General features: G+C 49.0%; 1 protein-coding gene across 1 annotated transcript in view; it reads left to right on the top strand.

Annotated features, from left to right (window-relative positions):
- LOC307080871 (threonine--tRNA ligase 1, cytoplasmic-like) overlaps nucleotides 1-4,240 on the top strand; it is a gene marked incomplete at its 5' end in the record, with an annotated part of 42,647 nt that extends 38,407 nt beyond the window's left edge. The window contains 10 exons of the mRNA XM_079743824.1: nucleotides 302-400; nucleotides 700-869; nucleotides 1,077-1,239; nucleotides 1,750-1,887; nucleotides 2,224-2,301; nucleotides 2,799-2,899; nucleotides 3,330-3,431; nucleotides 3,536-3,608; nucleotides 3,758-3,872; nucleotides 4,030-4,240. Of these exons, the coding sequence (XP_079599950.1) occupies nucleotides 302-400; nucleotides 700-869; nucleotides 1,077-1,239; nucleotides 1,750-1,887; nucleotides 2,224-2,301; nucleotides 2,799-2,899; nucleotides 3,330-3,431; nucleotides 3,536-3,608; nucleotides 3,758-3,872; nucleotides 4,030-4,172 (1,182 nt within the window). The 3' untranslated portion in view covers nucleotides 4,173-4,240. The remainder of the gene's footprint in view (nucleotides 1-301; nucleotides 401-699; nucleotides 870-1,076; nucleotides 1,240-1,749; nucleotides 1,888-2,223; nucleotides 2,302-2,798; nucleotides 2,900-3,329; nucleotides 3,432-3,535; nucleotides 3,609-3,757; nucleotides 3,873-4,029) is intronic.
- Between the last annotated feature and the right edge of the window lie 9,228 nt (nucleotides 4,241-13,468).

Raw genomic sequence — 13,468 nt, 5'->3', positions numbered from 1 at the left:
TTAAAATCTATCGTAGGCCATTTTTTTTATCGTTTATATCGTATATCGTTTATATCGCGCATTACTAGTAATAAGGGTTTGCTTTAATGTCTTTGGTTAGTGAGTAAATACTAGTAATAAGGGTTTACCTTTATGTGTTTGGTAAGTGAGTAAATACTAGTAATAAGGGTTTGCTTTAATGTCTTTGGTAAGTGAGTAAATACTGGTAACAGAGTAATAGGGGTTTACTTTAATGTGTTCGGTAAGTGAGTAAACACTGGTAACAGTGTAATTGGGGTCTACTTTAATGTGTTCTCTTCAGGACCAGGAGCTTTTCTTCTTTAATGATGTCAGTCCAGGCAGCTGTTTCTTCCTGCCCAAGGGAGCTCACATCTACAACACTCTGACCGACTTCATAAAGGTACACACATACCCTATGTGTTTTCACTCCAGCATGTGGTATTGGGAATTTCCCCCAAAAGTAGGAAGGAAGTTTGTGGTTTACACTAGTGTCCCGGGAGCAAAGCTGTCTCAGTAATTACAACATCACACACAAATATGTACAGTCTGCTTGCTTGCTTGTACACCAGCCCATGTAAACATGGCGTTTAGCCAGGTTATAGCGCTCCTTAATCTGGTCCTGTCCTGGGTTAGGACTGTCTGACCTTTAGCCATCCCAACACCTTCCCTGACCACTGACCACTCTCCACACTTACCTAGAGCGAGTACCGTAAGCGGGGCTTCGACGAGGTCGTGACCCCCACCCTGTACAGCACTGCATTGTGGGAGCGCTCGGGCCACTGGGAGCACTACAGCGAGAACATGTTCACCGTGGTGTCGGAGGGCACGCAGACCTACGCCCTGAAGCCCATGAACTGCCCCGCACACTGGTGAATAAACGCACGCGTGCACACACAAACGCACGCACGCACCCTCGCAACCTTTGATTTGGGTTTATTTTTTTGTGTATGCATTTTCTCTATGCATTATTTATTTTTTGTTTCTCATTTCTCTTCAGTTGTTATTTCCCCCTAACTCCCTGTGGTATTAATGCGCTCCATCTCTCCCTGTGGTGTCCTCTCTCCCCTGGCCTCCAGCCTGATGTTTGAGCAGCGTGTGCGCTCGTGGCGGGAGCTGCCCCTGCGCTGGGCCGACTTCGGCGCCCTGCACCGCAACGAGCTGTCCGGCGCCCTGGGGGGCCTCACCCGGGTCCGCCGGTTCTGCCAGGACGACGCCCACATCTTCTGCACACCTGAGCAGGTACAGTCACACAGAAATAAAAATACTTCACCGATTCCCCTCTGCCGTGTGTGTCTGTCTTAACTTGGGGTTCCTCGTGGCTGAAACACACTCTGTTTAAAGAAGACCTGCCCGCCGAATGAGTGGCCTGATGCCATAATGAGACTAAAATACAGAGCATAACCAGGACTTCCATCGCTGCCATGTGTGAGCCTGGGCCCAAGGCAGCTGGGTGGGGGGAGGGGGAGAGAGGGGGAGAGACGGGGAGAGACTCATGACCCTTGATTGCGTTCCTCCAACCTCTCATTAGACTCCCATTGACTCAGCGCAAGCACTCACATGCTCCCCCTTGATATGCTTACCTCTGAAAGGACGTAACACAATTACTCAAGCCGTTCCCGGGCCCTGCAGGAGAGAGGACTGCACTGTGTGGAGTTGCATCTGCTCAAACCCCTGCCTTGTGGTTTGGTACCTTCTCTGTTGTCGCTGGTCGCTAAGGAAAATGTTTATACCCGGGCTTCCTGTCCTCAGCTGGAGGGGGAGATCGTGGCGTGTTTGGAGTTTGTGCGGAGTGTGTACCGGGTGTTTGGGTTCTCCTTCCACTGCATGCTCTCCACACGGCCCACACCGTGCCTGGGGGAGCCGCATCTCTGGGACACTGCTGAGCAGGTACACGCACACGCACGCACACCCACAAACGTAGGGGATGACATCCTCAGGAATGTGGGGCTGTGGGAGGGAGGTGAACGGCTCTGTTAGTGTGTATGTATAGTAAACCGTGGGTCACGTCGGGGTAGTATTCCAGTTTACTAATGACACACGACATCGGTGTGGAAGATGGATAGCTCTAGTCTTGTCCTCACTTGAGTTATCGTCTGCTGTTGTGTAACGTATAGATGGATACTCCCTACCATGGCTTGGTACGGAGTACTGAATTCCCAGCCAGGTATTGATCTATGCTTCTCTGTCACGTCTGTCTCTGTCTGTGTCTCTCTACCTGAGCAGCAGCTGCAGAGCAGTCTGCAGCAGTTTGGAGAGCGCTGGGAGCAGAACCCAGGAGACGGAGCCTTCTACGGACCAAAGGTCAGTCCCCTAACCCCTGCTCCTGCTGATGCCCTGATTAGTCTTGAGCCGCGCTGAGCATTGTTGTTGTTCTCTGGTGTAATGTGTGGTCGCTGGAGCATTTTACAGAATGAACTCTGCAATTTGACCCATATTCAAACGGTTGCATTCTGGAAACCATACACTAAGTTGTTTCAAGGGTTCATACCCTAATCGTTTACTTATCGACTGACACTGGCAAATACAATTGACTTGTATTGAAGGACGCTTTGTGGCCCTTTCAGCCGAGGTCCTGGTCCCCACACGTCAGGGTGGCTCTGGTTCAGCACTGGGTGGGGCGGGACACTGCCCTGCTCTAATTAGACACACCAACCTTCTGCACCGCCATCTCGCCCAGCTCTGCTGGCTCTACGTCCTCCTGCTTCATTTGGTATTTTGAAACGGTTGCACTAAGAAAACAGACTGAGATCTGTGTGTGCTTTCTTTGTCCATTTTGGACCCACCCATCCCTCCCTTAGATTGATATCCTGATCAAAGACGCAATTGGCCGACAGCACCAGTGTGCAACCATCCAACTGGACTTCCAGCTGCCAATCCGATTTGATCTTCAGTATGTCGGGTGAGTCCCTCAAACGTGTGTGTGTGTGTGTGTGTGTGTGTGTGTGTGTGTGTGAGAGTGAGTGAAGGGGAACACCCTTGATTTCCGTCCCATATCTCTTGTTAATCTGCATCTCCCACACCCAAATGTGTTTGGTGGTGAGGAGACGCTGTGTGTTTGTATTTATGTATATTCATGCATGTCGGTGGGCCCGTCTCCATGCATGTTCTGTTTGAAGTGGAATAATTGCACTGGGAATAGGCTAAATGCTGCTTGGCTCCAACTCGATTTGGGAAGAGATTAGTCCTCGCCTTGATATGATTCATGACTCAACACCAGCCGAGTGTGTGTGTGTGTTCCCTGCACTCCCGTTGATACGATCTCAGCAGAGCTGTAGCCCCACTCTGTTCTCACCCACCTGCTGCTGCTGCTGTTGTTTTGGCTGGCCCAGGTCAGACGGACAGACCCACAGGCCCGTGATGGTGCACCGAGCAGTGCTGGGCTCCCTGGAGAGAATGATCGCTATCCTGGCAGAGAACTTTGGAGGGAAATGGTGACAAGACTGCATTATGATTAAAGCTTTTGTCACGCCGCTGATCCTGGGACAGCTGTATTATTGTAACCCGTCTGTCTGTGTCTGCCTTCCCTCTCTCCCAGGCCGCTGTGGTTGTCTCCGGCGCAGGTCATGGTTATTCCCGTAGGGGGCGGTTGTGAGTCATATGCCCAGCAGGTCAGTCTTTGTATCATGTACAATGCACACAGTCTGAAGGGCTGTTTTTATCCAGAATCTGATGCTAGTGGATGGGCTGGCGCCAGCAGCCCGGACCTGTGTACCACATTTGATTCTCACTTGGGGAACTTGTTGCTTTTATTCTTAAGGTGGTTCAGCGATTCCATGGAGCTGGCTTCGTGGCCGAGTTGAACGAAGAGCACGGAGCGACCTTAAACAAGAAAGTCCGCTCAGCCCAGCTGGCCCAGTACAACTACATATTTGGTAAGAAGATGGGCTCTTCATGTACTGGAAGCAGGGCACGTGCTGCTGCAGTTGTGATTTACTAATATATTCAAACACCATTCAAGGCTAGTCCTGTTGTAGGACTACATGTTGTACTTTAATAAGGAAATAATTGTGTGTGTGTGTGTGTTCGCAGTGGTTGGGGAGAAGGAGTGTGTGAGCGAGTCGGTCAGCGTGAGGACCCGAGGGGGGCAGCAGCTGGGCAGGAGGCCGACGGACGAGGTCCTCTCCGCGCTCACGCTGCTCCGAGACTCACGCAGCAACCAGGAGGAGTTCTGACACCGCTGGACGTCCCGCCTTCTTCCTCGCTGCGCTCCTCATCATGCTTCCCTTGCTAAATATTTGTAATAAATGTATATTTAATGATCTGACGTTTGGTCTTTACTATCATGTTGTTTCAATTGTTTTTTTATTATCTGCGGTTATGATTTGTAAACCCTTGAATCTATGATTGGGTCATGTGCGTAAATCACAGAAGGCCCACCATATCTTTCCAAAACACTGGAGGGGAGGGGAGGCTCCGGACCGGCTCTGACTAAAATAGGAGCAGAGCAGGGGTGACCGGGTGTGTTTCCTGGTGCGTGTTTAGTGGAAACAGTCATGTCCGGAAGGGGGTCAGAAAGGGACCGTTTTTTTCCATCTTTTTTAATTGAGAGCTGGCAGTGGAATGGAAGTGTGTGTGTGTGTGGGGGGGTTCTGCAGTGTGTGTGTGTGTGTGTGTGGGATGTAGTCATGGCAGGGGGAATGCAATGCACAGGAGGCTGTTTGGGTGGTGGATGGCTGGAAGGGACAAAAGCAGAGCTGGGTGCTGAGAGGTGGTGAATTGTGGTGTTAAGCTCTGTTGGAGCACAGGTCCGGACCCGAGAGTCCAAAAGGTTAAAAGGGGTTCCCTCCCACCATAGCAGGGCCTCTGCTCTCTGTTAGGACACAAAAGCTCAATTTAAGCCATGTTTGGAACACATTAGGCGAGTTTGACCAGCTCGTAGCTTGCTGGTGTTGTGTGCAACGGGCAGATCACATCTGCCACTGATTCTGACTCGTGTAGCCTGAGGGTCACCACATACACCTAAATGAAATATATATTAATACAAAAAATCCTTTTCCTCCATGGGTTGAGAACAGATGTGTTCAGTCTGCAGTTCAGCTCTATGTTTATAAGTGTTGTATTGGCTGCTTCTTTTCCAGGCGGACTCGTAATGGTGTAGAATTTGGATTCCCCTCTTACCTCTTAATTTACTGTTCACAGTTGGATGCAGATGACGCACACCATTAGGTACCATAAATACTCTGAGAGCCATTACTACTCTGTAGATAACATTATCAGGTTCTCCTCAACCTGCCCCCCCCTCCTCTCTCCCTGTATCTTCTGTCTTAACTATCTTCCCATTCGACTCAGGCTCACAAAGCAATCCTTCATTGAAAAAGAAAATTATTTTTAGCTAAAGACTAAATGGAGCGGGTGGGTGGGAGCCGAAACAAAGTCCCCTTTTCTGTAAAGTTATGAAGTCAGAGACAAAGAGTTGGAACAGCTCTAGATGGCTATCTACCACCGGCTGAGTACAGCCCTGACAGAGCGCTGGCCACCGTCCAAGTCAAGATACCGTCGATAGGAAATCACCCCGACGCGTAAAGTTAGTTTTGTTTATTCTCCCCTGGTGAGAATGTATCCTAAAGACGAGGGCCTACAAAAGCTATACTGAAGGTCATCTTGAAAATTAATTTTTAATTATGATATTTTTTTTCTTGTGTTAGAGAGCCGGCCTGGCCGGAGGGGGTGCTGACCGGTGACCAGCCGGAGACAAACAGCCCCTCGGCTGTATTGTTCCAGTATCACTGAGAACCTGTTAGCCCCTGTGATTGAAGGTTGCCCTCCTGAAATAGAGCATGTGAGGCCAGGCTGCCTTCCCTTTTATAAATAGTGATTAGTGAGGCTGTGTGGGTTGTAAATGCATGTGTACGGTAGAATGAGGAGAGGAGAAAGGGAACTGGTGATCTGACTGATGGATGGAGTGAGTGAAAGAGAAGGGGAGAGATAGAGGGACGGAGCAGAGTCAGACCCCTGCCAAAACAGCGCTGAAAGCCAACAATAACAGGAGATCTGTAGGACTAACTGTGTCAAACATTGACGGGTTTGAATGATTTTCCTTTCCCCACCCAATCTCGTGTTTGTGTGTCAGTGACATGGACTCAATGCAATGTGTGTGTGTGTGTGTGTGTGTGTAAGTTGCTAATGTTTGGATAGGGACTTGTAAATTATGACAAGAGGGAATTCAAAGAATCATATGGAATGTTTACACTGTTCGACAGGTGGGTTAATAAAAAATAACTCCATACACACAGACACACTGGTCATTTTGGGTGGGCCGTGTTTGCCTGGGTGCCCTGTGAATAGGAGAATGGAGAGACAGTGGAAGAAAGCTGTCAGAGGGTTTTCTCTTCCTCTGGATCTCCCAAAGCCTGCATGCATGCGGGCCCACCCGCACCGCCTGCTCTCTCGCCCTCATTCTCTCTCTCCCCTCTCTCCACTCAATCCTCCCTCGTTCTCTCACTCTAATATTTCCTCTCTCTTCTCTCCTCCAGAATGTTCTTGGCTCTCTGTATGTCTGAGTTTGTATGATTGTGCCTCTGACTGGCCGCAGCCCTGTTTGTTTAGCCTGGCAGTCCCCACCTCTCACAAACTCTCCATTCTCATCCAACGGTGTGTAGTTCGCTGAAACACCTTTTGCTGATCCAGCTTACCTCACATTGGAGCATGTGGGAGGAGACTTGGTGGTTGTGTTTACAGATTCACAAATACATTACACATATTTTAGTAGGCAATACACAAGCATTTACATGGAGGCACATACTCAAAGATGTCTGCGATGTGTAATAACACTGACACACACACACACACACAGACACATCGTCATGCTGGCTCCCACTTTGTCAAGTATGTCTGCTATGCTTAAACACATTTTGACCTGATTTTACATCCTGAATCCTGATATCTCGAGGGAGAGATATTAAACTGAGACTGCAGAGCGCTGGACGGAGAAGAAGGCTCCCTGCCTCTGTCCAATCAATAGGCTCTGTGTGGAGGAGGCTTGTGGTTTATTGTTCTAGCCAACCTGCTGAAACTCTCATGAGGGAGGAGTCGCGGGTTCATGCCAAGGTCAAAGGTCTTGTTGTCTCTCTGGCCAGTTTAGAAGACAAGTAGAAGAAAGCTGCTCGTAACTGTTGGGTTCTTTCCCTTTTTTTGACCAATATTCACAGTTGCCATTCTTTCCGCCCAGTGACACACTGTAAGGGCTCAGCCTCTGTTTTATAGGAGGGAGAGGGTGAGCAGGGGACGCAAGTTAAGAAGTTGCAGACCTGAGTGTGTGCCAGCGCATGTGACTTCCAGTAGATTTATGGTCACAGTCCAAAATAACAAACCGGTGGCAATGAAGCGCAGTTCAGAGAGAGTAAAATAATCTCAACGAAAAATGTACAAACACTCTACTAACAATAAATGCCACCATTTATAGACATCCAGAGAAATACGTCTGTATTACCATGTTTTTGGACATTCCTGCCTGTTTTTGTATCGGACCTCTTAATAATTGTTTTCTCGGTCCAACTATCTTGTCAACGCAATAATATTATTGGGTTATCATTTTTATTATGGGTTATTTAATGTCATCTTGCTTCGTGTGTCAACGTGTTTGTTTAAGGAGGCTCCCCATCACTGTAGAGCCAGGAATTCTCAACAGATTTCCGTAAAAAGAGGATTTCCTTAATCTAAAACAGTGGACCAAATGACATAATAAAAACAATGAATTATTTTCCCCCAGAAAATACTTCCCCGTGCAGCCACAACTGAAGTGGCCAGGGGTATTAAGAGTATTAGTTCTGAGTGCTGTCACGTATCTCTCGCGTATTATTAAAATATCTCCAGGATACTCCTGGGTAAACGAATGCATAGAGAGCGGAAGAGAGAGTGAGTAAGAGAGAGAGCGAGAGAGAGAGTAAGGACGCTGACCTCCCACCCTGACCTTAAGCTTGTTTTGAAGATCCCAGCTTCTGGAGGGTAACCTAAACCTGAGCGGGGGCTAGGAGGGAGCCTGATAGAGAGGGGGAGGCCTGGCTGGTCATGTAATGCCAGACGCCAGCGAGGGGAGGAGGGTGCTGTGGTTTGCATGACAGGGTCAACACAGAGTCTTCTTTCATCAACGTTTCAAATCGCATAAAGGCTTTGTGAGGTGCGAATTGGTCCCGGCGTTCATGTGTTTGTACCAGTGCAAATGGGTTATGCATGCACTTCTTGCTGTGCCCCAGACCTGTATGGATTTGCATGCAGATGCATCCTAGGTTGGGGCTGCAGCTGTGCCAGTATGACTTAATGGAAATGCCGTATGCACAGATGCAGATTGTAATGAAAGCCCCACAGTGGTCCATTGCCAGCCTTGAGTGGAAACATACTGAATCGCTTATTAACTCTGTGTGCCGTTCAATCCCATATATCATAAAGATGCCTCTTCACGCACACATAGATGCGGTTGTTTGTTGTTGATGTGTACATATATGGCCAAATGGCTCCATGAATAGGCAACAGTGAGTCATTCTTTGTGGGGAATAATTGGAACACAGTTATTTCCAGCAGCCTTTTTTAGCCAATTAGGGTCCAGATTGGGTGACCTTTTTTATTCTATAGAGTCCGTGTCTGCTCCTCACCCCTCTGACCTGCAGCTGAGCAATTCATTCATAAATAATCCCTCTGGAATGAAACTATAACTGTTACATCTCACCCTGTTAAACACTGTTTGAATGTGGTTTGGAGTAAAGGTTTTGTGAAAAACAGACTTTTCCTTAAACCTTTTTTTATATCTTTCAATAAAGAAGATATGTTTTCTTCCACCTTCACTCCGATAGCATCGACAAAATAGATAGTTTTCAATGGAAAACAGTTACAGTTACTAGCGTGCCAACTGCCAGAGCCATTTTGGGCCCCACTATAACTTTGGCCCTAATAATAGCCCTCCCTCAAACCAGTAGATGGGCGGTGGTAATGGAGCTTCCGAAACGTCTACTACGCCTTTTTGACCCCTGATGACACTGTCCCCCCCCCCCCCCCCCCCCCCCCCCCCCCCCCCCCCCTCCTTTCCCTCATAAAATCCCACCCACCTCACCTTATCAATGGCCACAAATAGGGCTTACACCTGTGCTCACAAAGAACCGGGCCTCCAGTGTAAAGGAGGGGCCGGAGGGGCTGGATTGCCCGTGGCTGTTGTCGAGTGCTTCCCCTGCCACTGTAACAATGGTCCTGCTGCAGGGAGACCAGTGCTCTGCTGGTGGGTCGCTAGGCTATTAGCAGACACCCCGCCCTTTGAGCCATTGGATACGTGGAATGGAGCAAATATTGACTCCATTTAGACTCTAAATGGCTGCCCCCTTCCCTGCTTTCATTCTTTCATTCTTTCTCCTCTTTCCATTTTCCTTCTTTCTTTCCTTTTTCTTCCCTCATTCCTTCCCTCGGCCATTATCTCTTTCTCCAAAGTTTCCTTTCATCCTTCTTCGGCCGGCTTGACATTCCTCTGGCTGCCTTTGCGTTGCCATTAACGCTCCCCCCCTTCCCTGTCTGACTCTATCTCTCCCTCCTCTCTCTCTCCCTCAAAATCACTCCCTCTGTGCTTTAGGTCTCTCTTTCTGCCATTAGTCTGTCCTCCTCCTCCACCTCCTCGTCTCCTGAAATGAGGGCTATTGTTCGACCTGCGGGGCTGGAACCAGGCCGAGCAACAACTCGGAGCCTCCGTTGTGGGACGAGTTACAGCGTGTAAAACCACAGGGGGGGCCCCCCATCGCCTCGTCAATATCCATGTTTAGCATTCTTCCTACAGAGTGAACATCTCCGCTCGCCTCGTCCCCCTCGGCCCATACCCAGGCTGCCCTGTGGATTAACGTGAGCCCTCTGTTGTTGTTGTTGGGTTTCCCTGTGGTGCGGGTCATGTGACGGGTCTTAACTAGTACCGTCTTAACGAGTTAACACTCTAATTGACCCATTTAAGGCCCCCTTTCTCCATGCTTATATGGTCACAGAAGGGCCTACGGCGTCACGACTCAACGCCTTGCTGCTGGCCTGCGGGGCCTCAGGGGCCCGGGGCCCTCATTAACTCCTGCTCCCAGCGCCCAGGGATCACAGCCCTGCTGGGCTTAGGCTCCAAAGAAGCAGGCTCCGGCCTGCTTCTTTGGGCTTGCTTGTGTGTGTGTGTATGTTAGAGTGAATGTCTGTGTGCTTGAATGTCTGCGTGCGTGGATGAACTGCATGTGTGTGGGTATTTGCGTGTGCGTATGACATGATGTAGCGTTCCCCTGACCAGTCTATTCTAGATCTAGAGAATCATTACTCACATTCAAGACAGATTACTGATCTACAGCTCGATGGAACTCCCTGGATTTGCACCGTACGAACACACTCGTACACACTCAGAGACGCACACACCACCACACGCTGGTCCTGTGTTTACGATTGGTGACTTGTTGACAGGGATATTTTCTTAATAAAGATTATGAGAGAGAGAGAGAGAGAGAGAGAGAGAGAGCAATTCATACATCACTGGTGTTCATGGAAGTTGCCTCGGGCTAATTGCAGTTATTAATAAATATGCTGCTCCTTGGTAAAGAAATTATCTAATCCACTGATCAAATACACACCCACACACAACCACACACACACACAGACACACACACACACACACACACACACACACAAATAAATGAATTTATCCCTCGCATACACATAAACCACAAACACATGTACACACAAACACACACACATAAATTACATTTCAACAAAAGTTCACTTTGATATACTCACATAGGAATAAATGACAGACACACACACAAATTGTATTTGATCAACAGTTCACATTTATGTTCTCTAATACACGTTAGACACACACACACACAAACACAGGCATGCACGCACGCGCACGCACGCACACACACACGCACACACCAGCTACTCCCAACTGCCATGTGCCTATGGGCGTTGCTGCGGCCTGCCCTAATGGTTCCAAGTGGTGTTGGTCTGTACTGGGATGGCCGTGATGGTTCCCAGTGGTGTCGCTCTGTACTGGGCCGGCCGTGATGGTCCCCAGTGGCGTTGGTCTGTACTGGGCCGGCCGTGATGGTCCCCAGTGGCGTTGGTCTGTACTGGGGCGTTGGATGGGCAGTCGCTCTGTCGTTTGGTTACAGTCCATATGGATCTGGCTTCACATGGCTCTTTTGAACTCTAATCTCCATCCCATCTCCATGTCTGCGTTATTACAAACCTGTCCAAGAAAAGCAGCCAGCTCTGGCTATCGCTAAGCCCCGGTGTTAGGCTGAGTAGGATCATAACTCAACACACACACACACACACACACACACACACACACACACACACACACACACACACACACACACACACACACACACACACACAACTCCCTCTCTTTCTTTCTTGCTCTCTCTTGTTTTTCTTCCTCTTCTTCTGGCACCTGGTCCGTCACTTATTCACACCCAGCCCGTCCAGCCGTGTGGTGTCGTAGATGTGAGCAGGAGGGGCTCTCCACGGACCCCCGGTCCAAGCCCCCACCAGCTGCACTGCTCAAGTGAACGGTTGAACCAGGGATTAAAGCTCTCCCTCCTCCTATCCCAAGTTTGTTCGCTTTCCCCAGTGAAGACACGAGGGAGCACGCTTAAGACTCTCTTACTGTGTCTCTCTCTCTCTCTCTCTCTGTCTCTCTCTCTCTCTCTCTCTCTGTCTCTGTCTCTCTCTCTCTCTCTCTCTCTCTCTCTCTCTCTCTCTCTCTCTCTCTCTCTCTCTCTCTGTGGAAGCACCATGGCCTGACATTGGCTTTGTGATACTTCCTCCCTCCCGACCCTCCCAGTCTCCTGCCCATCTCTCCGTCCGGGCTGGTCCACTGGGACAACTGGGTCCACTGGGAGAACTGGGTCCACTGGGTCCAGTGGGACCATTGGTCTACTGGGTCCACTGAGACCACACTCAGTTGCACTGTACTGATCAACGCGCTCACACTCACTCCCCTAACTTGGTCCCCTGGTGATCCGTCACTTGTATTTGGTGTATTAGAAGGGGGCCCTACTGCTCGGTGTTGTTCTGCCTGTTAGGCCCTGACTGGTGGATGAGAGCTCTACTTTATTGTCATCTGGTGGCCAAATGACAAACATGAGATGTTAGTATAGTATAACAGGGACAGCAGACAGCAGGAGCTCTGCACATCTGCTTCTGGGTTGACGTTATTTAAACAAGGGTGTGCCGTGTTATACACACACATACACATGCGCACACACGCGCACACGCACGCACACACGCGCACACACGCACGCACGCAGGCAGGCACGCACGCACACACGCCTGTAGGCATGTGCTACAATCATTTGGTTATTAAGACGTTATGAGAGACAAACAACACATGTGTAACTGTTATAGTCACATTTGAAAACGAAACTCAGCCCCGTTCTCATGGAGGGCTGGGTTGATTATTAAACAACTATTTCCACATTGTTATTTCACCATAATGGGCCCTGAAATTAAACAATCATAAACTATTATTATTGCCACAAGAAATAATAAGTCACCTCTCTTGGCATGCATTCAAATGCTTCGGTTCCGGTTAACTTTTTGTTGAAGGATGACAAATCTATTGTTTTGGACATTTGGAAATACACCCAACTATCGTCTTGACTGTTAGCCAACCAAGTATGTTTCTACTGATCAGAATGAGCCTGCACAATAGAGCATTCTTGTTTGGTAGGGTGTAAAGCGGCTATAAGGACTTTTAATAGCTTAGTGAGACCACTTTCATTTACGAGGGAGCGCTTTCAAATTATGATGAATGGGTTACGCATGTTCATCACATCGGCCTTTTTACATTTTAGAGACAGCGGTATTGATCAATAATCAATAAGGGAGAGAGAGAGAGGGGGGGGGGGAGGGAGTGTGTGTGTGAGAGAGGGAGAGATGTTGTGTAATCTGTCCATTCTGTCTCCTGTGTCCCCCATCCTGGCCCCTTTAGCCACCAGGCGTCACACACCAGATATAATAAGGACAAAAAAAGTTGTCGAGTGAACGAGCGAAGAAAATCCGTAACCCTTCCACCCTCTTCAAAATCACGGGATTGAGTGAGAGAAGTAGAGAGAGAGAGAGAGAGAGAGAGAGAGAGAGAGAGAGAGAGAGAGAGAGAGAGAGAGAGGTTGAGGGAGAGGGAGAGAGAGAGGGAGGAGGAACGCAAAAGAAAACCCAACACAGCATTGCCTATGCGCGGATTTGTTGAAGTTCGCATCAACGGGACCAACTACGGAGCGCTACTACCGGAGCTGGACGGATCTAGACGGATCTAGCCGTGAGGACCAGAAGCTGAGAGACTTGTTCCTAACACCCCAGTACGGGACATGCGGCTCGGCTTGCTATTCAGGTAAACTTTTCGAAGTCATGCTGCCGACCTATTGGGCTCCTACCTCGCTCTACTGGACTCCCAACGACCCCCTAAATGCACTCATTACAGAAATGTGCAATAAATCCCATGTTTTCTATGGACAGACAACGCACC

This window comes from Pollachius pollachius (genome assembly GCF_949987615.1).
Source record: "Pollachius pollachius genome assembly, chromosome: 1".
NCBI lineage: Eukaryota > Metazoa > Chordata > Actinopteri > Gadiformes > Gadidae > Pollachius > Pollachius pollachius.
The sequence above is the reverse complement of the archived record's forward strand: the minus strand, read 5'-3'. Positions and strand labels throughout refer to the sequence as shown.